Source organism: Diabrotica undecimpunctata, chromosome 2, assembly GCF_040954645.1.
Source record: "Diabrotica undecimpunctata isolate CICGRU chromosome 2, icDiaUnde3, whole genome shotgun sequence".
In the NCBI taxonomy this organism is placed as follows: Eukaryota; Metazoa; Arthropoda; class Insecta; order Coleoptera; family Chrysomelidae; genus Diabrotica; species Diabrotica undecimpunctata.
The window spans coordinates 83,345,007-83,372,466 of record NC_092804.1 but is presented as its reverse complement, the minus strand read 5'-3'; the positions used below and the strand labels follow the sequence as shown (position 1 = coordinate 83,372,466).

Here is a 27,460-nt window from a genome sequence, read left to right as displayed (position 1 = left end):
CCAATATGGGACCCCTGAGAAACTCCTGAGGTCACAGATACTTGCCGAGATAAACAATTTCCATATTTTACATACTGACATCTACCAGACACATAACTACTTATCCACTCAAGTATTTTACCTCCAAATCCAAAGCCTTGCAATTTAGCAGTAAGTAGATCATGGTCAACTCTATCGAAGGCTTTAGAGAAGTCTTAGAAGCCTGACCCTTATGTTCAACTGAATTAGCAACAAAATTAGTATACAATATTAAGTTCGTGCATGTAGACTTACCTTTAGACAAGCCTTGTTAAACATCAATTAAATCTTTATAATCTCATGTTAACAAATTATTTACCAGACATTCAAATAATTTGGGTAATACTGATTGGTTACAAACAGCCCTATAATTTTCAATATCATTTTTATTGCCTGACTTAAAGATTGGTGTTAAATAATTAGTTTTCCAAAAATCAGGAAAGATACCAGTACTCAGTGATAAATTAAATAAGTGGTGGAAAGATTTTACAAGAGTACAAATGCATTGCTTAAGTACATAAGCTGGCAAATAATATGGTCCAAGCGATAATTTCCAAGGCATCTTTAAAACCCTATCAATAATTTTAGAAAACTTAATATTATAATTTATTATTCATATTACTGTCATTAAAATTTGAAGTATTCCCATATCAGTTGCGTACAATTGTCTAATATATTTAATTAAAATTATTATTTTGTGGAATATTAGACTTAAAGAGTTATTTCATAAAATTTATATTATTAATTATAACAAATGTTTTTGGTTATTTAATCAATATAATTCTAAAATTCCCAATATAATGATGATTACATTTTTCTGATTATTATACCATGTTGACGCCTATGAAAGATCTAGCAGTCCCGTATGAGTTTCGTATTATTAGCTGTGTTAGGAAAATTTGAACTCTAAGGTTGACGTTCTGGAAATTTTAAATATATAAGTTACGTCACTTTATATAAATTGTGACGTGCAACGTTTTTATATATATTCAGGAATTCTACAGTATTCACTGCCTTCCCCCGCTCAACCGTTTTCATCTCTCTCTGTTGTTCCATTCTCCATCGTTTACGCCTCTCTTACTCATGGCGTCGTCTACTTCGTTCCTCCAGGATTTTCGGGGTCGTCCTCTTTTCCTCCTTCCTATGGGGCTCCATTCGGTTATTTTCTTTATCCATCTGCTGTCACTAGTTCTTATTACATGTCCATACCACTTAGTCTTTTTGAACAAATTCCCTTCGTTGGCTCAGTGAAGATGTTCGTTCTGTTGTAATGGAAACACCAAATAATAGTAGCAGAGTTTATTGTTGAGACGTACACTATGGGTGTAGACCCGGGATTACTTTGAGTAGAGACTGATGAAGTTGATCGTTGAAGACTATATGTTCGTTGAGTGAATATTGATTGAATGCTTTTCTAGTCAAGAGATATTAGTTTTATATAAATTCTATTTGGGTCAATATTTTTCGCGTACCTAGCGTGATATGTGTATTTAATTTATGTAAATTGTTTAACTTTGTTAGTACTTTTGACTGATGTCCAAATTATTATTTATAATTGACCAAATGTGTATGTAACCTAATTAACTACGTGTGTGTATTTAATAACAAATAGATTCATTCGGTCTACTGGGTGATAAAATTATACTGTCCAATTTCGGATATGAATTATGAAGATTTGATATTGGACACTTTTTGTTCTATGTATGTTAGTATGTCTGTTTCTATTGATGTTCTTTGCTTTATTTCGTCACTACTTCTCCTATCCATTCTTGTTACTCTGCAGCATCTTCGCAGGCATTCCATCTCTGTTGCTACTATCTTACTGTCGTTTTTACTTTGAAAAATGGTATATATATATATATATATATATATATATATATATATATATAGTGTAGGTAAAAGTTTATGGTCGGTATTATGGTAAAATTTAACAGGATATCTAACACATACATAAAATCATATTTTCAGCGAATACACAAAGATAACAATCATATTTTTCTTGTCAACTTGTTGTTGTTTCATAACTTTTCTTGCAATATTTTATGAATATAGTGGTTAAGTTAGGATACACATGGCGATGGTTTTTCCGCTACTGTAATGGACAGTTCTAATCTTTGTTCGAAATTTTTTGTGGGTAATTTATCATCAGACAAATACTTGTCGACTTCTTTTATATCTCTCGATGCAGGTGTATGTTTAGATGAGTTATGTCCAATTAATTCATCAAAAATACACCATGGACTTAAGTCATCTTTATTAGTTTCTTTTTCTTGTACTGGTTGTTTTTCAATAGTACAATCTTCTTTTTCTCTTTCTTATAGAAGTAACCAGCTTCTTGACACTGCATCTTAAATCATTATTTAATGATAAGGGCTGTTGCTAGGATATATATTGGTGGTGTCCATAGATGTTAACAATCCATTGTTTTTAAAGACACGGGTTGGAGTCTTTCTTCTTCCGTTGAGAGTTTATGTAGTTCATCTAACTGGATTCTATCTAATTTTAGAGGCTTTACTGTTGGATTTTCCCCTTAAAGATTAATTTTTATTTTTGGCAGGGTTAACGGTTCTTCTTTTATTGTTGCTTTGGAGTTGATGTTAACTTCGTTGTTGGTTCTGAGCTCACATCCTGGGGGTAGTTCTATTAGAAATGTTCCTCTGAGTACTTCAATTTTGGAAGTAGAACAGTGGGTGGAGATTTTAGTAGCTTTTGAGAAAACAGCAATATAGTGAGCTTCCGATACTTTTTGGATAATTGTTGTGCTAATTGTGATCGGCACGTTTTGACATTGGGCGGCATCATTGGATAATTTTAGGATTTGATTGATGCAGTCGTCAGTTTCTGTGTTTTCTTGCGGGAACTTCTCTGGACAAATGAATTTCTTTGGTTCACTCTTTCTGCATGGTAGGTCCATGTATTGAAAAAGTTCTGAGTTAGAAGCTAAATATGGTCCAGGTGGAATAATTATTGTGTTATTTATGGTTAAAAGTGAATATAGATGGAAATATGTGAATACTTTGGAATAAAGAATGGGAAAATGTAAGATAAAGACTAGAGAGTGTTTGGAGTAGTAACCATCTACTTCTACTATCTCGTAATATCTCATCAGATCTTCTTCTTCGAGGTATGGTAGCTGAGAAGCTGGATGATGTTCTAGCATTTTCTGGATGGTCCATCTTATTTCGTCTGGTTTTATAAGTCAATTATGAAGAGTTTTGATTTTTGCGAATGTGATTGCTGCCTGTAGGTCATCTAATATTTGTATAATGGTTTGTAAGGCTAAACTCATCTGGTCTAAAACGTTTCGAACTTGCATGTAATGGTTGAAATCAAAGACGAATTGGTTTAAGTCTGTTCGGATTTTGTTGGTTTCTGCGGCTATTATCTCTTGATTGTGGGTTAGTAGTGTCACTGCCTCGTTATAGTTGTTCATTATTTTCTTATTAAGGCTTAATTGGTTATTAATGTTGTTAATAATATTTTGTTGATTGAGTTCAAGTGACTGAATTGCTGCATCGTATCTTTCTGCGTGTTGCTAACAAAGTCGCAGTGGCCATGATGATTTCCAATCTCCGCTAGGAGTGGCACGAGAAGAAGAAGATCTTTCTGCGTCTTCTTAATCTAAGTTTCCTGAGATGGATTTTATAATATTTCCTAATCCATTGATAAGACCTCTTTTATTTCTGGTTGCTGGATAAACTGAGTCGAGTTTCTCTTGGGCTGTTTTAAGAAGATACTGCAATGTTTTGTCGAAGTTCTGTAGACTATCGAAGTACGGCTGACTTAGTCCATTTTCTATAGCTGTAGTTGTAGTTTGATATTTTTCTTATGCACCGTAGTATCTTGGGTATCAACAGTAACAGGATTGTTGTTTTGGACTATTTTAGGTGAAAATCTGGAAAGCAGTTTGTTTCGTTTTACTGTTTTTCGAGTGTATATTTTCGTGCTGGGTTTATATGATATCGGAGAGTGTCGTTTTTCGTTTATCTTTTCAATGTTTTTCTGTTTGCTCTCTTGCAATTTCTTATTTATTTCTTTATACATCTCTTTTGTTTTCAATCTGTGCTCCTGTATGTAATTATTTATCAGTGTTCTATTAATGTCAATATCAAATGGATCTTGAGCATCTATGTGACCATTAAGGACGTTGATGGGCGTCTATTTGGTAGCTGAGTGAATAGAATTGTTGTATGCCATAATGGCGTATAGCATCTGGTCTTTTATATTAAGTGTTTTTTTTCTTTTAATATTCGAAGATGCTCGATGATTGTGGAGGGAAAACGTTCGATCATTCCATTGGATTGTGGGTTATCAGGTGTTGTATAGTGGATTAAGATCTTGTGAGTGTCCACGAATTCTTGAACAAGTCCATTTTTAAATTCAGTTCCACTATCAGAAATTATCATATGTGGTAGTCCATGGTGGGTAATGAATAGCAGGAATGCGTTTAAGATGTTAATCGCGTTTGATCCTTCTATTGGGTACGCTTGACCGTATTTTGAAAATGCGTCGATGATGGTAAGGAATTTTTGTCCTGCTGCTTGAAATGTGTCTATGTGAACAATTTCCAGTGGTTTCGTTGGTGTTGGAGTTAACATAAACTTCGGTTTTTCTGGATTTCTGTCGTATTTGTTTGTTGACAAGTATCGCAGAGGTTAATATAATCTTCTATATCCTTTTTCAACGTTGGCCAGTAATAATGTTTTCTGATTTGAATTTCTGTTTCATTAATTCCTCTATGATTTGTCTTTCCTTGGTGATAGTCTTGTACGATGGTTTTCTGTCTTTCTGGATTGCTTATATCTTCTAGTAAATTGTTACATTTTACAAGATCAAATGCAGAATTCTTGAATGTTTCTCGAAGTATGTTGCAGACAGACTGGTAGGGTTCATCAGTTTCGAATAGGATGGCATATTTCTTTTTTGTATCGACGTAGTTCTTGAAGAAATTAAAAATATCGTTTTTCAGGTCGTTTTTATCTAGTTGGACGTGCATTCTTTTCTTTGTTAGGAAGCACTGTTCTGTTATAGGTTTTGCAGGATTGTAATTTACCAATTTGAATATGACTTGGTTGTTGTAACAGTTCAATGGTCTTTCGCTGATTGGAATTCCGAGTATTGGGTTTTCCTCTGTAGAATGTTAAGTACCATCTGTGTGTTGTCTTGTTGGTATAGCGATTTTGTTGGCTGACTGTCAATTTTTTGGTTTTCTTCTTGTAGAAGTTCGTCTATTACTTTCATTTCTTCTGCAGTTAGGCCGGATGTTTGTTTTTCTTTGATAATTTCGTCTAAGTTAACCATAGGATCTTCTTCATCTGGATCGCATACTGAGTTTGGATGGTTGATCATAGATATGTTGTCATCTTCTTTTCTGGATAATAGGCTGATTTCTTCTACGTGTTCGTCAATGGTACTTACTTCTTTAGTGTGGATTTCGACACGGGATAATGCATCAGCGTTCGTATTGGATTTTCTTATTTTGTATATGGCTTCATAATCGAGTTCTTCGAGTTTTAGTCTCCATCTAACAAGTTTCAAGTTCGGATCTTTTAAAGAGAATAGCCATTGAAGTAGTCAGTGATCGGAGAGAATTTTAAACTTCCTTCCAAATAAATAAGGTCGAAAATATTTAGTAGTCCATACGATTGCAAGCATTTCCTTTTCGATGGTAGAATATTTAAGCTCGGTCTCGTTCAGTGTTCTTGATGCATATGCAATGGGTTTGTCTTGTCCTACAGGACCCTGTGACAGGATAGCACCTATAGCAAAGTTGCTTGCATCTGTGGTGAGATTGAAAGGCTTCGTAAAATCCGGATATTGTAGAAGTGGTTCGTTGGTTAACAGGTTTTTGCAGATTTTGATACAGTTTAGGAATTGTTCTGAGTGTTCTATCTTGGCATCTTTCTTTAAACATGAGGTGAGCAGTTTTGTTATTTTTGCGAAATCCCTAATGAACTTTCTGTAATATCCAAGTAGTCCTAGAAATCCTCTAATCTGCTTGGTAGTAGTTGGTATGGGATAGTCTATGATGGCTTTAATTTTGCTTGGATTTGGTTTTATTCCTTCAGGAGTTACGACGTGGCCCAAGAATTCAACTTCTTTTTTTTTAATTCGCATTTGTCTATCTGTATCTTGAACCTAGTTTCTCGTAGTCTTTCAAAGATTTTCTTAAGGTTGATCATGTGTTCCTGAAGTGAGGTTGAGTATACGATTATGTCATCCATGTATACTAAGCAGATTTCTCCTATGAGTCCTTTAAGCACATTGTCCATTATTCTCTGGAATGTAGAGGGTGCATTCTTTAAACCAAAAGGCATTCTTAGGTATTCATAATGGCCATTTTCCACGTTAAATGCTATTTTATGTATATCTTTCCCTGCCATATCTATTTGGTGAAATCCACTGGCTAGATCGAGGGTAGAAAAGTATTGACAGCGAACGAGTTTATCAAGGATGTCCGTGATATTTGGAATTGGATACCTATCGTCTAAAGTCTTCTCATTAATTTTTATGTAATCGACTACGATTCTCCATTTAATTTTTCCAGAAGCGTCTGGTTTTTTTGGTACGACCCAAATTGGAGATGACCACGGTGATTGACTTGGTCTGATGATGCCTTGGTCCAGCATTGATGTGATCTGTTTTTGAACCTCTTCTCGATGTACGTGTGGATATCGATATGATTTTGTGAAAACTGGGACTTCATCCGTTGTTCGTATGTGGTGTTTTATTTGATTTGTAAATGTTAAAGTATCATCAGGATTATGGAATATATCTGCAAATTTTCTGCATAAACGTCTGATGTGCATCTCTTCTTCTGGATTTAGATGATCTGTTCTGATGAGAGGATCGCTATCTATTATTGTTTCTGTTTCCATTGGAATGATGTCCGAGGTATACAGGTGATATTCATGAAGATCTATTGGATTGCTTCTTACAGGATCGGTGAGTGCTACTTAAATAGGTTCATCAGTATTGTTGATCATTTCGGTCCAGGCTAGATGATTGCAGGCTTCACTGAGAGTTTCTCTTAGAGTTGCCCCTTGTATTTCTTGTTTTGGTATAAGTATGATGCCTTTTGTTTGTTTTACTGGAAGTCGTACTTATGTGATTGTTCTGGGTTTCAATTGAATTGTATAAAATTGTGTTTTGTTGGTTTCATAATAAAAGATAGGGAGAACTGAGTGTGCTGTAGTTAGTGTGGATGCTGGGAAATTAAGATGTGCTTGTAGAAGTTTTTAGTTATCAAGGACGATAAGACCATCAAATGTTTTATGGAATTTAAAAAGGTAGAATTTTAAATTAATATTAGAGTTAAATTCTGGGAAGATTGGAATTTCAGCACAATGTGCTGTGAAACAAATTTTCCTGTGAATGATTTAGAAATATTATACTGACTACAAACGGTTCATGTTTAATAAAATTTTTATAAAATTTGGATGCAATTTCGGGGTTAAGAAATGATTTGGTTGCCCCTGTATCAAGAAGAAGTTTAAGGGGAGGATTTTTAATTTCGATATATAGAAGTTCTTTTTTATCTGAGTAAGAATTGAGTTCGATTAGGTTTCTTCGTTTTCCTCTTGGAGTTTTGGAAAATTTACATCTTCTTCTTCCTATTGGGCATTTTGGTAATCTTCTACGTGGTAGTCATCTGAATATGCGTTCTGATTTGGATAGTAGTATGTCTCTTCTCCATAATAGGCATCGGTATCGTTTTCGTCTTGTTGTTCAATATTGAACAGCTCCTCTACGGTGAACTTTGGGGTGTGTGGTTGCGGTTGCTGCGGTCTAAAGTTTCTGAAGCTTAAACCTCTGTTATGTCCCGTTTGGCGTGTACTTATAGACATCGGTGTTGGTTTGTACTGTTGTGGTGGTCTGCTATCCCATGGGTTAGGTCTTGGAGGTTGTGTGTTTGCCATGAATTGTTGCCTTGGTTGTTGGAATCAAACGGGTTGTATTGGCCATCTTGGGGTAAATGTTGGTCGGGACGGTGCTGGATTACTTCCGAAAAATGGTTGATGTAACTGTGGCCTGGGCATGGGTTGTTGCCATTGTGGTGGTGTTGTGAACTGCGGCTGTCTCTAAGGTTGTATGTGGGTAGAATTCTTATTTGTCAATGAAAAATTGGTTGTTTTCTGCAAATATCTAACATTGTTTTCTTCTTGGATGAATTGAAGAGCGAAAGCAAGATTTGTAGGTCTCATTGATCGTATGGTTGATCCCATTGGTTCTCGTAATCCTGCTAAGAACGTAGTTAGGACCTGTTGTTGAAAGAATTCCTTCTTGCTCCTCTTTACATCTGCTTTGTCGGTATGTAGTTCGATGTGATTCAAAATTATGTTTAAAAGTGACATTACTTTCTCGTGGAATTGTTGAGGAGTTTCGTTGGGTCCTTGCCTTAAGTTTACCATGTCTCTTGTAAGTGATTTTTCATTACTTTGATCGGCAAAGTTTTGAATTAGTATGGTCCTTATTGTGGGCAAATCTTTACACCCATATACGGAAATGATTTCTCGAGCTCTTGCTTTAATTTTATTCATTACACCTCGAGTTATCATGTGATTTTGGAAGTTATCGGGATTATTGTGATCCCAGAAATGATTAAGAAGCATTGTAGTAACTTCAATTAAGTTGTGAAGTTCATTAGGGTTACTATCGTAATCAGGCACGATGGAAAGATCTTTATTGACGTCGAAAATACACCTGTACCGAAAGTCCATTACAATGGTGGAAAAACCATCGCCATGTATATCCTAACTTAACCACTATATTCATAAAAGATTATAAATGTGAACACATGTTTAAAATTTGATTTAATTTTAAATAAAAGAAGAACACGGTTAACAAGAAGTAAAGTAGAAAAACTTATGTTTTTAAATGTCAATTTAGACGATTCGCGATTTAATAATAACGTGTAATGTACATGTAGTACGATTTACTATTTGTATTGGTTAGTTTATTTTTCAAGTTATAATAAATATATCCTTCATTAGTTTCTTTCACTTGAATAAATATACACATAAATGATAATATCCATTATGTTTCTTTATGTACTCGCTTATTTGAAACTACTGGCAACAATCAACTAGTTACTTGTTTACGAAAAACGATTCAGTTTCGTTAACGATAAAAATGTCAACGTCCCACCTCTAGTTTCTTAGTTATCGCCTGCCGAATACCGGTTCAGCTGTTGCTGAAATGGTATTGCTGTTGCAACGCGACGTTGCCAAATAATTTTGTATGAAGCTTTTTTATTGTTGGCGATATAATGCAGTTTATTATATTATATTATATTATTTCCACTTATGCATTTTTGGCGATATTTAAAGGGCGGACATAATATACCTCTCTCTTTTTAAACAGGTGTTTCTCACTCCATCTCACGTAAGGTCCATACCGACCATAAACTTTTACCTACACTGTATATATATATATATATAAAGTAGTTAGGTATTATTGACTGACACGTTATGTAAAATAAAGTTTTATTTTGAGGTTGCAGTCATTAATAGGGCAGGAAAGTAAAACTCTTTGTTCTTTATTCAAGCTTTCGCAAAATTTATTTGCTTCTTCAGGATATGCTAAAATATGGTAACAGTAAATACAACGAAATTAGAACTAAATAGCATTGTATAAAACTAGTAAAAAAAAAAAACTTACAACATGAGGTTAATCCATTAAATTTTCAAATTTGCAAAACATTAAAACTTAACTTATTTTAAAAAATTATACAGTTATGTAAGTACAATATTCCAATTTAATTTAATTTTGTAAAAATTCATTTTGACATTGATTGTTTGATTTATGTCAGAAAGACACTCGTTTCTGTTTATTATATTTTTTGTTGTTGATAACTAGCTCTTGATTGTTATTATGGTTACGTACAAAGTGGCGCCAAATATGAATATTTAAATTTTTTGAAATTCTAATATTTATAGTCAGAAAATCTAATATTGGAAAATTATAGTATTAATTTTCGTAAGACAGAATGTAATTATAGATATTGCTTAGTTTATCAATATCAGTTTTTTTATTAACGCATTGATATTTATTTATGCATACCATTTCTAAGAATTCTCTTTTATTTAATTGGTTTTCGCGTCTTAATATATTAGTTTCATTGAAATTAAATGAATGATTTTTATTAATTGCATGATCTATTAATGCACACGTATTTTTATTATTTCTAAGGTCACTTTTATGTGATGTTAGTCTGCCTATTAGATTTCTAGATGTGTGTCCGATGTATGACTTATCACAATTTTCGCATGGTATTATATAAAACATTAGCATCATTGTATACAAAAACTAAATCACCTATTAGCATTATGGAAAGCTCAAATGTAGTTTATATAATACCATGCGAAAATTGTGATAAGTCATACATCGGACACACATCTAGAAATCTAATAGGCAGACTAACATCACATAAAAGTGACCTTAGAAATAATAAAAATACGTGTGCATTAATAGATCATGCAATTAATAAAAATCATTCATTTAATTTCAATGAAACTAATATATTAAGACGCGAAAACCAATTAAATAAAAGAGAATTCTTAGAAATGGTATGCATAAATAAATATCAATGCGTTAATAAAAAAACTGATATTGATAAACTAAGCAATATCTATAATTACATTCTGTCTTACGAAAATTAATACTATAATTTTCCAATATTAGATTTTCTGACTATAAATATTAGAATTTCAAAAAATTTAAATATTCATATTTGGCGCCACTTTGTACGTAACCATAATAACAATCAAGAGCTAGTTATCAACAACAAAAAATATAATAAACAGAAACGAGTGTCTTTCTGACATAAATCAAACAATCAATGTCAAAATGAATTTTTACAAAATTAAATTAAATTGGAATATTGTACTTACATAACTGTATAATTTTTTAAAATAAGTTAAGTTTTAATGTTTTGCAAATTTGAAAATTTAATGGATTAACCTCATGTTGTAAGTTTTTTTTTTTTACTAGTTTTATACAATGCTATTTAGTTCTAATTTCGTTGTATTTACTGTTACCATATTTTAGCATATCCTGAAGAAGCAAATAAATTTTGCGAAAGCTTGAATAAAGAACAAAGAGTTTTACTTTCCTGCCCTATTAATGACTGCAACCTCAAAATAAAACTTTATTTTATATATATATATATATATATATATATATATATATATATATATATATATATATATATATATATATATATTGTTATGATATGTAAAATCGAGAAAAATATTGGTTTGTTTAAAAATATTTCAAAATTCAATAACATTAAAATAATTCAGATAAGTAGGATAATATCCAACAAACATTTCGAAGAAGAAGAGTTATTAATTTCTTGAATTACCTGTACTAAACAAAATGTAAGCTTTGCATAAATTATTTCTTTGTTATACTTGAGTGACCCGCATAATTTTAAGTGAAAACAAAAAGACAATTGAACGGGGTTTTCCAAAATACATTAATGCAGTGATTAGAGACAAATAGAAGAGATTTTAGAAAGAGTTTTTTGTTAGTTTTTAAGAATTATAGAAAATATTATTTGTAAATAAGTTTTAGGAAATTTTATAATTATAGGTAAAATTTTGTTTGTTATCGAAATGAAAAAATGGGGGAATTGTGACGAGTTTTGATTGGCGGAGATTGAAAAAGGTGGGATAAGTATGTAGGAAAAAGTTTAGCGAGATTGAGGAAAGAGAAAAGATAAGATCAGTTGGTTTTCCAAATTTGTAAGAGGAACAGTGATTGTTCTCTGGCGGTTCCTGAAATGTAGCAAGCAGTAGTGTTGAATGTTAGTGAGTTTTTGTGGAGTTAGTGTATCTGACAGAAGCTGAAGCAGCAAAATATTGTAAGTCATATTTCTCTACTTATATTCCAAGAGTCACTGTTCAGGCCAACGAGAGATTCAGTTTATCGTAAAGAGAAGATATTCCAAGAGTCATTTTTCACTCGGGCCAACGAGATTCAGTTTATCGAGAGGAGAAAGGCTATCATAATTTGAATGATTTGTGCTTTTGAAGGAGATCATTAAGGACGATATACTTGCAACAATCTGTGTAAGATTGCTGATTACATAGGGAGCGGTTGAGAGGAGATAATATAGTCTACAAGGAACAAGGATTTGGACCACTCATCATCAGAGAGAGATATTTTGTTTTCTGCAGTTTTTTCTTTTATTGATAACACAATTTTTACACTTAATTTAGAAAGGATATAAATATTTTGATTAGGAGAGTTAGAATAGTTCGGAATTTTGAGATTTCAATTAATATTGTTTGTACCATTAATTTTGATTGTTCACGTACGTAGAACAAAATTTTTGAGAATCATTATATGAGATTTGTTTATTGAAAACTTTTGAGTGTGAATTATTTCATCATTTTTATTTCAATATATAGTGTTAGATCATATGTGTTTTTTATTATTCCGGTATTCTCTGGACCTTACCTTTCACATGTAATAGCATAGATATTGAAGCACGAATTTAACCCTGAGATAAAAGAATTAAAAATTGTGATAGAGTCATAATCATATCACTTAAATAATTTTAATTAATCAAAAAAATTAATTAGCTAATTATTGCTTGGCGCACCAAGACTTTAAATATCACAATAATATATATATATATATATATATATATATATATATATATATATATATATATATATATATATATATATATATATATATATATATTGTTCTACAATAAGCGTAACCAAGTGTAAATTAACAGTCTTAGGACTGCTGTTTCCTTCAAATGTCAAAATTACGAAATTAGATTATCAAACAGGGAATACTGGTCTAAATTCACGAAAGAAATGGAACGTGATTTATTAGGTGCACAACGAAAAGTGTGGAAGATAACGAGTATAACAACATAAACAGTATACAACGAGAACGATGGAAAAAAAGTATATAGAATAGCTTTACAAGAACGAAGATAGAGAGATCGACGAAGAAGATGGAGAGGCAGAAGATGATCTGGTAACAATAACGGAAGAAGAGGTAATAAAGAATATGGGAAGATTAAAAAACAGAAAATCCCTAGGGCCGGATACGATTACGAATGAATTACTAAAATATGGAGGAAGTGCATTAACAGAAAATCTTACGAAACTATTCTAAAGGATTCCTGAAATGAAATGCATACCAAAGGAATGGAAATCAAGTATAACGATCCCTGTACACAAGAATGGGGACAAAAATTACCCATCTAACTCTCGAACTATTACGTTGCTTAACATTAGTTTGAAATTATTGACTCAGATACTTGCTGAAAAAATAATTGAAAGGTATCAAAATATGCAAAGAGCAATAAGGGTTTCGGTGTAACAGATCAACTGTCGATGCCATATTCATAATAAGACAAATAAGAAAGAAAGCAGTAGAATTTATTACATCTACATTCATGTGTTTTATCGACCTCACTAAAGCCTTTGATTGTATTAGACTACTAGATGTAATTGAACTTTTACACAGAGAGAGTCTATAACAGCCACTATAATATAGATAATAAAAAATATAAACTCTAATCACAAAACAAGAATAAAAATAGGAACTGAACTAACGGGAGAAGTAAACATTCAATCAGGTATAAGAGCGATAAATCGGAGTGATCGCTTGAGCCCGCTATTGTTTAACTTGATAATGGATAAACTAATAGAAAAGTAAAAAAGTCAGGAACGGGGTAAAAAATGGGCAACAGAGCAATACAAATTCTATGCTACGCAGGTGACACAGTAATAATATTAAATATTGAAGATGACCTAAAACTAATGGTCCACGCTTTAGATTTTAACGCGGAAAAGTTTAATCTGAAAATATTAGCACTAAAACCAAAGTATTTCGTTATTACTTGGGAGCCAGTGAGGCGCAAAATTGTAATAAACGAAGAAATAATGGAACAAGTATCGAAATTCAACTATCTCGGATACCCCCTAAAAGTTGGAGAGATAGCTGGCAGTCAACATCGCAAATACTGCTAAATCAGACCGCAAATAACATACTGAAGGGCCTAACATACGAAGAAGAGGAAGCGATACATACCAAATTATAGAGGACCAAAGGAAAGATCTAGATAATATACATAAACAAATATGAACAGAACGAAGATATTCCATGTAGATCAACACCAAACATACCTGCCAAAGACTTAAAAAAAAGAACATCTGAATTAGAAAAAAAATAGAATTAATAGAGTTAATTGGTGGACGAATGATAATAGAAACAGAAAAACTTCAATAAATTAAAAGAACAAACGATCTAATTGAAAGAAGAAACAAACTAATTGAAGCAAAAAGTAATTTAATTCTGCAAGAAAAGTTTCATTTCCACTGCTGTAAATTTTGGAAAATTTGTGTATGATATTAAAACGACCCACTTGAACTAAAATGAAAATTTTGCTTAGACTGCTTAATGCAAAAGTTCAGTATAAACGATAATAGATTTTGCCCGTTTACTGAAATGAAGATTTCGAAACCGTACATTGAACGATCACGCGTTCGATTGGAACGCCACAGGGATGATAAATGGTCCATTTTCAGTTGGAACGCTGTAACCGTTTCAAATAATTTCTAATAATTTTTTAAATCAATGCTGCTCACGCCATCTACCCGCCGAGTGCATTTAAATTATCTTAAGGACTCTACTGTAGTTCCTAATAGCTATGACCGTCGCCTCAAAATTGGAGCGTTCGTAAACTCCTCGCAGTTCATCTTCCTTTCTCTCTTCGAACGTCTAACCTACAGGACTAAAATTTTGTTTGAGTGGTCTCTTGACGTGGTAAGCCAAGAAATTCATTTTCTCTTATATATTTTTAAATAAATATTTATTTTAGACCCTTATCGGGAGCCCTAATAGTTGCTAGAACTATGTTAATTGGCCCGAGGTTATCTAAATAGCTATGAATTTATGGTATGTATTCTGAAACCAACAATTTGCAAAATATCCCGTTTGCTTAGTCGCCCAATATTATATATTTTTATGGTGGATATTATGTTTTTGCTGCCGATATATTCAATGCTTCTGCCAGACTGAGTGCCTATCGGGAGCCCTAATAGTTGCTAGAACTATGTTAATTGGCCCGAGGTTATCTAAATAGCTATGAATTTATGGTATGTATTCTGAAACCAACAATTTGCAAAATATCCCGTTTGCTTAGTCGCCCAATATTATATATTTTTATGGTGGATATTATGTTTTTGCTGCCGATATATTCAATGCTTCTGCCAGACTGAGTGCCTAGGGGATAAAAAATTATATCCTTTCTAAGCGCCACGCATTTGAATAATTCAGGTTGTACCTATTTTATATTTTTTATTGAACAGTGAATATTATCTATGAACTAAATAACAGTGAAATGCTTTATTATTGATCTTTTATTTATTATAAATATCTACATTAAAAAAAGGAAGAGGAAAAAGGAAAAAAATAAATTTTTAACAGATTGCTTGACACAAATTGACACAAAAACGAGCATATTTAAAAACATATTAAAACATCCAAAATTAAAAAACTCAACTTCATATCATGGAAAACAATATTTCGCGTTATGTACGAATTCATATATAGCAAGATAACACATCGAAAAATTCGGTCAGGGCAGTCAGTTGACCTACCGATTTTGTCTCTGTTATAAGCGTATAATATGCGTTAGTTATCATCAATTCTAGTTGTCATACTAATAACTAAACATCAGCCCTCTTTCTCTCCCAGTTTCTCAATAGAGCAATGTCTTTCAGAAATTCTGATGTCTATCTTTCCCAGTAAACTTATTACAGGCTTATCTTTGAAGAACATTAATGTACACAATTTTGAACTATTAGTAACTCATTCCGTTTGTTTTGCGTGTTTCTAAATGTGTCTATAATGACGCGTTGCGCTGTTATGTCGTATTATTCGTAGATTAACTCATAGATGAAAGACTCTATGCTTCCGAACAAACTATAATACATTTGTATTTTGTATTTTGTGGCATTAATGATGCAATTGTATTATTATTCTTAAGTTATCCGTGGAATAAGTCATAGATAAAAGAGTCTACGCTTCCGAACAAACGATAACATTTTTCGTGCTTTATTGTAAGTCATCAAACACATTTGGGTTTGTATAGTAATGTTATCATGCGCCTAAGGTCTCCTAACAATTACATAATAAATTGTTTGTTTTTGTGTCAACTCGAATGTGTTTTAATTTATATCGTTTGTGAAATTCCAAATGATAGAACCTTGAATGAGAGCAGTTGGTCTCATAATAATGATTTGTATATATGCTTTGTTTATTCCACATTGTTCATAGTATTGGTCATATGTGAAATACCCTATGCATATTGAGAGTGAGAATGTTATTACCTCCTTGTGTGTTTTTATATTTATTTTTGGTTGAGTCATAGATAAGATATTCTAAACGTATTATTTCGCTTTTTTCTGAAATCTTTGATCTTACGTGAATTGTGAATGAAAGTTTCTTTAAATCTGGATTGTGGTAACATATGTCCGTATTTGCCCGTTCTGTTTGTCGTACCTCTCCGTTTAAATATTCCCGCTTTTGAAGTTAGTATGTGTCACCATGCCTAGTCCGATTCCAAGCTAGTAAGTACTCAGTTGAAATCGTGGAGGGGGCAGTTTAACCGTTTCAAAAGTTTGAAAATTTATTATTATAATTCCTAGTAAATATTCAAATCAATGTTGCTCACGCCATCTATCCGCCGAGTGCATTTAAATTACCTCAACTCTACTGTAGTTTCTGATAGCTCCGACCGTCGCCTCAAAATTGGAGCGTTAGTAAACTCCTCGCGATTAAGCTTGCTTTCTCTCTTTAAACGTCCAACCGACAGGACGAAAATTTTGTTTGAGTGATCTTTTGACGAGTTAAGACCAAAAATTCCTTTTCTCTTATATATTTTCTTCTACTTCTTCTTCCTTTTTTTATGTAGGCAGTGTAGGCTTTCAAATATGTTTCTTCTTCAATATTAGCCTCCTGAATTATTGTTTAAATTATCGCACCATCTTTTTCTTGGTCTGCCAATACGTTTTCGTCTATTTGGTGACTTATCTCATTCTAGTCGTATTTAAAATTTTCCTTTGCCATTCTACTAATGTGTTCGTTTCCCTCCTGTTACCGTTATGTTACCCATTCATTTATGTCTTTTATATTGCATGCTCTTCTTATATTTTCTTTATATATTATCTTCTTATATTATCCTTATCCAACAGACTTTTGTAATATTGGAAAAATTATCAAAAAACCACCTCAATCGGATTTTTTTTAGAATTTAGAAACATCGATACTTAATTCAAATCCTCTCGTATTTCAAACTACTCACATTTAGCAAAACTACCCTTAATTACGATCCTACAAATATATACCGACGCTGTAAAACAAAATGGTACTGTCGGCTGTGCCTACAGCAGAAACGCATAAACATGTCAATACGCCGAAAATCAAAATCTCAAACAAATAAACATAATATTATCAGAGTCATTATCCATTCTAAAAATAGACGTAAATAATTCTATTAACGTAAATATCCTTACATCATTATTCTATCACACATCTACTATTATCTAATTTAACAACTATGCAGTTCGATATAGTATTTACGTGGATAAAAGCTCATATTAGTATTGAATATAATGAAAAAGTTGATCAGTTGGCAAAAGACAGCATTTTCACTGAAGAGAAAGTATTCAATGATATTGTACTTCATAAATGCATAACCATAAACAAAGTCAAGCTACATGATAACTCGAAACTTTATAATGTAATTAATACTGTCTAAATTGTCCGACAAAGTACTCTTTTGCATCCGAAAATCTCGACGGATTATTGGCATATAAATTTAGATTTTTCAAGATACGGTTACTATCTCTCGATTAGTAGATTAGTTTGGCCACTCCTGTTATCCGACACATTTATAAAAAATAAATTTAATACAGTCGGATTTGTGCGAAAATTGCAATACAATAAGTATGTTTTTTCCCACGTAATACTACCGCTTATCCCGTGGTCTACTTAGTATGTGGTTAGTCACCCTGAACGACCCCTGGGTGTCAAAAGTTATTTCCCTTCTATATCCTTGATTGTTCGATTAGGTTCGTAATATATAGTCTTAGAATATGGTAGGTTTAGTTAGGCGTTAATTTTAAGAAATGTTGCTGGCTAAATAGGCACAGTTCAAAAAGGCTAAAAAAGAGGTACCTACACTCACATACTGCATACGGTCCTCAAGAAATGAATGCACACAACTTAAATAACTCCGTTTAATTCCCACTACCTCTAGTTTTCTAAGAGATGATTTATGATTGATACTCACTCCCCTACGTCAGATTAATTAAGGGTTTAAAAAATCAGGCATTGCAGTATGTGTATATTTACCTGCTCTAAACATAATACTGATGAGCGGACAATAATAATTCTTTAACACTGTGAAACACTGTTTTTACACCGCGATAAAACTTAAATAATATTTTTTGGGTAATATAAACCAAGTTACCTGTCCACTGGATTCAATGATATAATCAATAAAATTATGAATAAAAGAATCATGAATTCAACACTAACTCACAAATATAAATAACACAAAAGTAAAACAAAGCATTAAAGAAATCTAGTTTAATTTTTTTTTATTTTTTGGTATTAGGAGTGGAACCATACAGCCAAGAATAATGTTACTAATTGTAATTTTTTGATTAGGCTGTATGATAGTGTTAGATATCTGTAGAGTGTTTAGTTATCAAATAAACAATGTTCGAGACAATTGTCTATAGTGACATTTCAACATAAATTGTTTATAATATATGTTTTTTTGCCATACTATTTTTCTATTTAAAGTAGCCTTATACATACATAAACAAAAATTTTCTCTGCTTTTCTAGTTTACAAAAAAGATGATTATTTATAAACTAAATGTCAAATATGTTACCTGTCACTTGAAGGGCTGTCATCGAAAAGACCAACGCCTTATAATTTGGGGATAACTATTAATACTTTTTTTCTATATCAATAAGTTTTGTTTGTATTGCTTTTTTTCTAACAGTTATCAGTTTGTCTAATATATCATAAATAAAGAAATTATTCTAAGAATTCTTAGTGTTACCCCAAACATGGTCAAATATGTTACCACTGACGTTATACGGTTTTTGTAAGACTGGGCAACATTGAGATTTAGTGTCAGTTTACCGAATGCACGAGTAACGTTATCCGTTTTTATTTGTGAAAAATTAGTAGTGTTTTTTACTAAAGTTTTCAGTTTTTTTTGGCAACAAGCTAGTATGCTTATTATATGTCAAATATGTTATTACAATTAATTTAAATCATTCTAAATCAAATTTATTACATTGTCGTAAAATATAACCTTACATATGCATGCTTCTTTTGGTTAAGCAACCGTCAACATCTGAATGAATTTGGCGGCAATTTTAAAATATATTTTGTAAAGTGTCAAATATGTTACCGTCAATTATGTTACCACATCCATGGTAACATGTTTGACACTAGGTAACATAAATGACAGGGTTAAAGATTAACCAAGAAAAAAATATTATGAAGTATTCTTAAGGTTTTTTTACAGGTGGCTTTAACAGCAGCGGAGAAGCAAAGGTGCTACAGAGAATGATTGAATGCAGACCCAGAGCGACGAAGTGAGTTTCTAAGGAAATTGCGGGAACATGCAAAACGACGGAAAGAACTTAAAATTGATAAACCCATAAATGAGTTATCGGAGCGAGAACTGAGACGGAAATTTAAATACTGGAAAGAAACTAAAAACAAAAAAGTTCGTGGAAGAAGATTGAAAGCTATTCTAAACAATACACCACCGAATAGCCCATCCTGCGAATTACCAGTTTTACAAGTCAATGCATCTACAAGACGCAGAAAGTACGAAGAGATCGACCAGCAGCTTATAGAAAAATAGCAAGGCTAAAAACGGAATTAGAAGGTGCAAAAAAAAACGAATTAACCGATACAAGACTAAAGTTCGACGTTTAAAGACAAAAGAATTGGAAACACCTAGTACCTCTCAGTCTCCTCTATCTTAACTCAATCGAGAACTTAAAGACCAAGTAATTTCAAATTCGGTGAAACAAAAATTGTTATTCCAAGACGTTCTTCTTGGAGAATTAAAAAGACTTACAAAAGAAGTCTTACTGTAAAAAGGACTGCAGATAATCTTGTTGCTCGGGGATACGATATGGGGGATGCTAAGGCTTTCTTTCAACTGGTACAAGACCAAACCAAAGCCATAAAAATGTTTTTTATTACTAAGGATGACATAACATCTATAGAACACGAGAAATCTCTCAATCAAATAATGAAAATTTCAGGAATTATTAAAGTCCGTTAAGTTTTTTTCAGTTGGCCATAAACAAAATCTCGACATTCGAGAATACTCATGCTTTTGCAAAAAATTGCCGGTTTTGGATTTAATGTGTTTTAACTGCTAAAAAGGTAAAATTTTGAATTTTGGAGTGGAATACGCTACCAATAAAAAATGAAGAGGAAGCAACTGTTGGAGAAGTAAATCATAATACTCTACACGAAAAAAATAAAGCTAAGCTTTTTGACTGGGAAGATGATATTCCACTATCATCAATAAGAGTCGTAACCAAGTGCCTGGCCGTGGGCAAATTTGTTGTTTGTAGATTAACTTATGACGAAGGAACAAAACATGAAACCAAAAAACATTTCGTTGGTGTTATTCTCGAGGTCAATGATGACACTTCCTATTTTATAAGCGGTTTAAGGAAAAAAGGAAACGAATTTGTTTTTCCTCATATTGAAGACAAGAAAGAATATTGTTACATTTGAAAATATTATTTGTGTTTTACCACAAGCTTATATTAGGCGGGGACATTACATGATAATAATATCGTGTGGCTTTTTTTGCCGGCGAGATCCTTTCGGATTGTTCCAGCGCCAATTGGATCTTTAACACTATTTCAAGTAGCTAGTGTCGATGCGCACTAGCCCAGGGGAACCGACGGCTTTACGTGCCCTTCGAAGCACAGTGTACGGCTCGTATCATTTTTAGAAATGAAAATGTCTTTGTTGGTGCCGAGATTCGAACTCGTGCGCTCTGGCTTATAAAGCCAGTATCGTGCCGCTGAGCTACGGCCGTCCACGGGGACGTAATGAATTCAATAAGTAATGAGCTCAATAAGAATGAATTCAATAAGTTTATCAGTCAGCTCAGTGCTTCACTCAAAAATATGATCTAACAAAGTATCCAGGATTATTGCAATTCTTCTTTAAATATAGAATCTAATCTTAAAATTTACGAGATTAAATTGGAAAATAAAATTAAACATATTATAGGTAACATTTTTACATAACTTTAATGGCTTTCAAAAGCATTAAAATTATTCAATGGAATATTCGTTCGCTAAATGCAAACAAATATTTTTTAAATCAATTACTTTTTGAAGAACGTTTTGATATAGCTCTTTTATTAGAAATTTGGTCCAAACCATCTCATACTGTTTGCTTCAATAATTTAAATGTAGTTAATAAAAGTAGAAGTAAGGGATATGGAGGAGTTGCCATAATTATAGCAAATAACATTATTTATGAGCCCATTTCATTCGTTAACAATTTCATTCCTAATCTTGAAGTTTGTGGTGTAAATATTAATATTGACCAAAAAATTTATTCTATTCTGAGTGTGTACAGTCCAGCAAAAGTTAGAGTAACAACGCAAGATTACGTTAGTCTTTTTTCTCAAATTACCAATGATTGTATTATTACCGAAGATTTTAATGCTCACCATGGATTATGGGGATCAAATTTATGTTCCGTCGATGGTAATATACTAGTAGAAGCCTTAGATGTATTTCCTAATCTAGTTGTTGTAAATGACGAATCGGCTACTAGAGCTACTCCTCCAGGATATATCAAATCGGTTGTAGATCTTACTATTATCAGCTCTAGTTTATGTTCAGCCTTTGACTGGACCGTTCTTCCAGATACCTATGGATCCGATCACTTTCCCATTAGACTTTCTGTGTAGGATATGAAATTTGAAAACACAATTTTTACATCTTCAATTAAGTGGTCGATGTCTAATGCAAATTGGGAAAAATTTAGATATTCTGTAGAGAGCATCTTCAGATACGAATTAAATGCAAATAAAACCAATGAAATGATATTCTTCTTATTAGATTCTATTACTACTGCAGCCAACAAATCTTTTAAAATTATCAAACTCTCAGCCAAATCTTTCAAAACGCCAACATGGTGGGATTATGAATGTCTCACTGTTTCAAATGCGAGGAAAAATTCTTTTAAAATATTTAAATCTAATCTTACCCTTTCAAATTTTATTGAATATAAGAGGAATGAAGCTATATGTAAACGCACTTTCCGCTCGAAAGCCAAATCTAGTTGGGCTCGATTTTGTTCCTCACAAACTTCTCCCTCAGGAAAAGGGTAAACAAAATTCAAGGTAAGAAAAAGTACACCGCTAATGATGAAGACATAGTAGAAAGTCTTTTTGACTGGGAAGATGATATTCCACTATCATCAATAAGAGACGTAACCAAGTGCCTGACCGTGGGCAAATTTGTTATTTATAGATTCACTTATGACGAAGGAACAAAACATGAAACCAAAAAACATTTCGTTATAATCGGTTTAAAGAAAAAAGGAAATGAATTTGTTTTTAATCATATTGAAGACAAGAATGTTGTTACATTTGAAAATAGTATTTGTGTTTTACCACAAGCTTATATTAGGCGGGGACATTACATAATAATAATAATATCGTATGGCTTTTTTTGCCGGCGAGATCCTTTCGGATTGTTCCGGCGTCAATTGCATCTTTAACCCTGTTTCAAGTAGCTAGTGTCGATTCGCACTAGCCCAGGGGAACCGACGGCTTTACGTGCCCTTCGAAGCACGGTAAACGGCTCGTATCATTTTTAGAAATAAAAATGTCGTTGTTGGTGCCGAGATTCGAACTCGTGCGCTCAGGCTTTCAAAGTCATTATCTTGCCGCTGAGCTACGGCCGTCCACGGGGACATTACAGTTTTAGGGAAATACTTCGGAAAAACATACAGCTTTTTTAATGTTTTCACAAAATTTTTCATTTATGTTACTTTAGCTCACTTATGGTACCACTTTTCAAAATCAGTATTTTTCACAAAATTTGTCGTTTATGTTATTTTAGTTCACTTATGTTACCGCTTTCTAAAATCAGTATTTTTCATAGATTTATAAGCCCCTTTTTAATTGGGAACGTATTATTTGTTTTTAGAGATGAATAAACCATATATTTTTAGTAATTTTACGTTGATTTAATGTGCGTTTATACTTCCTTATTTAATCAGTAACATATATGACTGTCATTTATGTTACGATCGTAATAATAAAAAAACAAACAAAAATTATTATAAATCTCGCTACATTTTATACAAATTCCATCATTAATACACTTATTCGCATTTTTTTTTTTTTTAGTTTAACTTTTAATTTGTTATTCAATAACAATTAAAATTATTTTTTAAAATAAAATTAACTACCTTTTAGAATATAACGAAAAATCTCAGGAAAAACCAAAAGAAGTTTTAGAATACAAGAATGCAACTATTCCAAATTCAACTGGACGAAGAGGTTCATTGCAGTTATGGCAATTCCTTGTAGCTTTACTAGATGCACCAGATGCTAGCGCAGGTTGTATCGCTTGGACGGGTCGAGGCATGGAATTTAAACTAATTGAACCCGAAGAGGTTGGTATATACATGATCTACTCTTAATATTTATGCCTGTTTTTAATGTTATATAGTTGCAACATGTTGTTTTTCTTTCTACTTCTAAAGTTTGACGATAAACTGGTAACATTTAAGATTTTAATAAAAAAAAACATTACATCAATACAATATAACGTAGATATTATGTGGACTTGTCCGATTATTAATATATCTACTACGGACTATTATGTCCATATTATTAATATATCTTGGCATGCTAGATATTAAGTTTTCGGTAGTATTCTGTTAAATATTCTCCCAATTATTCTTCTGCTACTACAAAGCATAAATACGGTTGCACAAAGATACAAGTCTTTTAAAATTATTGTACAATATTTTAGTGGGTCAAAGCAGTAAAACACAATAATATGACCAGTCACATAAGACTGAACGCTGAAAATTTACACATGCAATTACCCCCTTAACAATACTACAGAGCTGTTAGTAAATGGGACCCTTTCAAATAATGTATACAATTATGGAACTACAAAAAAAGGCAAGAAAAGTTTTATATACTATGAAAATAATTATAAATTACTATAAATAAAGCATATATTTACAAAATTCAAAACCGCATGGGTATATATTTTAAGTTTAATAAAAAAATTGAAATATAGTAGCTTATTCGAAAAATAATACCAAAAACATGAAATTATTACAAAAAAGAACAACGAATACATGTAATATATACCTCAAGAGGTTAATTAACGACAAATAAAATATTCAAAGAAGAAAGCCCATTTAATAATTTTTAAACCCTTCAAAAATATGAAGGGCTTAATAAATTCCTCTATTCGGAACTTCTAGTCCTCTGTATTGTCAACGAGTTTACCTTCTAGTAATTCTCGGAAGTGTTCTATCGATCTTATATGTTAGCTGATAATCACTTTACTATTATTAGCGTTGCATATAAATTATTTAAGCTGCGTGGTACCTCCTCTTTTTCTGGAAGTTGGAAATTAGATGAAGTCTACGATTGCATCACTGTAACTTCTGGCGTTCGTTAAGTTTGTCAAATGTCGTCTGTCAATTGTCGATCAACGAGAGATTTGATTTCTGGTGCTTTCATCCGGTGATATCTAGGTTGATTTATTAATATTCTTGTGATTAAATATGTGCTTTACACCACAATGTCTTTGGCCACTGTCGTACTAAATAATCTAATCCGTTAATATTATTCATGTCGTAAATACTGTGTTTACCAATGTAATCTTCCGTTTTCCTTTTCCAATCTGGGCGTTCATATTTCCCATAACAGTTTTGATATCATTTTTTGCGAAGCTATCAAATGCTCTTTAGCGGTCTTCATAGATTTAGTCATTGATTATAAACCACACATGGTGGGTGTGGTTTATAATCAATGATTTAGTCATTCAAAGCGCAGTGCTTCTGAAATTTGTAAAGCCAATATTCCTCGTTGTTATGTAAAAGGTTATATTTACTTTAGTTGCTCACAATACTTTTATCTAATATTTTTCAGAATGAGTTTGAAAACAAAACGAATTTTAATGTCAGATAATATTTTACCATGAATATTATGCTACTGATGTATTTGACACATCATTTAAGTTGACAAAGTATTAGTAATTTCTCTAGACGTACGTCGTTTTCACTAATATTCCACAAAATTTAGAAGTTAATAAAGATCTAACAGTATTTAAAAAGACCCTTTTAATTGCAGTTATTTTTTAATTTAATATTTTTTTTTTTCAAAATATATTTTTCTTTTATTAATGTTTTTACCGCCAAATTATTCCGACATATTAAAGTAGCGCTATGTACTCAAATTACAATTCTAATTCTTCTCTATATTAGTTCATTTAGCATAAAATGTAATATTATATGTATACTATCATATAAGTAACTGTCAAATAACTGTCAAACAGTTTGGACGCATTTAAGAGTTCCTCGGGAAAATTTGTATATTTAAGCAGTTCTAAAGTTTTTTTACTCGATTCAGGTCTCGTTCGTAGAGTGAATACTACTTTAAGTGAGAATGTACTGCTCAACACTATTAAGTCTAATATTCCTATTAAAAAAGTTTATAGAATGACTAGATTAATTCAAAATAATGGTATATCCGAAAGAGTTCCCAGACAAATGGTAATTGTTAGCTTTGAGGGTAAATTAATTCCCCAGTATATTTACATCAATAAAGTTAGATATCCGGTTGAAATATATGTTAGTCCGGTTATGCAATGTTTTAATTGTCTTCGATATGGTCATTCAACAACCCAATGTAAGTCAAAAAAAGATGTAGAAAATTCGGTAATGAAGGTAAAATTGGTTACCCCGATAAATGTAATGCATTTTGCGTTTAATAACCACGAGTCAATTTTTAAAGAATGTCCCGAATACTTGAAACAAAAGAAAACTAAAGAAGCTATGGCTAACTTAAATATTTCGTTTAAAGAAGCTGAAAAAGCTATTGAAAATCCAAGTTATTCCAGTTTAGTTCAAAAAAACAAATTTGCACCCTTAACTACCTGTGACACCAACTTCCCTCCATTAAAAAGCTCTTCTTCTAAACCTTCGAATTCTAGCACTACTTACAAAAATACTAATACTCACAAGCATATATCCCCCCTACAGTTAGACCTCCCAAAAAAAGAAAAAATTGTGATGCAACTCCTAATTTTCCTCCTATTCGTAGAGAATACCAGACCAGCTTCTGTCATATTTCAGTTTGGAAATCCTGAACCTCCTAATGAATTCAATAAGTTTATCAGTCAGCTCAGTGCTTCACTCAAAAATTTGATCCAACAAAGTATTACTGTCCAACAGGATTATTGCAATTCTTCCTCAAATATAGAATCTAATCTTAAAATTTACGAAATTGAATTAGAAAATAAAATTAAAGATATTATAGGTAACATTTTTAAATAACTTTAATGGCTTCCAAAAGCATTAAAATTATTTCATGGAATATTCGTTCGCTAAATGCAAACAAATTAATATCCTTTAAATCAGTTAATTTTTGAAGAACGTTTTGATATAGCTCTTTTATCAGAAACTTAGTCCAAACCATCTGATACTGTTTGCTTCAATAATTTTAATGTAGTTAATAAAAGTAAAAGTAAGGGATACGGAGAAGTTGCCATAATTTTAGCAAATAACATTATTTATGAGCCCATTTCATTCGTTAACAATTTCAATCCTAATCTCGAAGTTTGTGGTGTAAATATTAATATTGACCAAAAAATTTATTCTATTCTGAGTGTGTAGTCCAGCAAAAGTTAGAGTAAAAACGCAAGATTACATTAGTCTTTTTTCTCAAATTAACAATGATTGTATTATTACCGAAGATTTTAATGCTCACCATGGATTATGGGGATCCAATTTATGTTCCGTCGATGGTAATATACTAGTAGAAGCCTTAGATGTATTTCCTAATCTAGTTGTTGTAAATGACGGATCGGCTACTAGAGCTACTCCTCCAGGACATATCAAATCGGTTGTAGATCTTACTATTATCAGCTCTAGTTTATGTTCAGCCTTTGACTGGACCGTTCTTCCAGATACCTATGGATCCGATCACTTTCCCATTAGACTTTCTGTACAGGATATGAAATTTGAAAACACAATTTTCACATCTTCAATTAAGTAGTCGATGTCTAATGCAAATTGGGAAAAATTTAGATATTCTGTAGAGAGCATCTTCAGATACGAATTAAATACA

At 32.1% G+C, this 27,460-nt stretch overlaps 1 protein-coding gene across 2 annotated transcripts in view; it reads left to right on the top strand.

Annotated features, from left to right (window-relative positions):
* The window catches only part of LOC140434710 (uncharacterized), a 284,330-nt gene that overhangs the window by 211,912 nt on the left and 44,958 nt on the right, over positions 1 to 27,460 (top strand). For both annotated transcript variants that reach the window (XM_072523163.1, XM_072523162.1), the window contains exon 6: positions 23,561 to 23,760. In XM_072523163.1, coding sequence (XP_072379264.1) covers positions 23,561 to 23,760 — 200 coding nt within the window. The remainder of the gene's footprint in view (positions 1 to 23,560; positions 23,761 to 27,460) is intronic.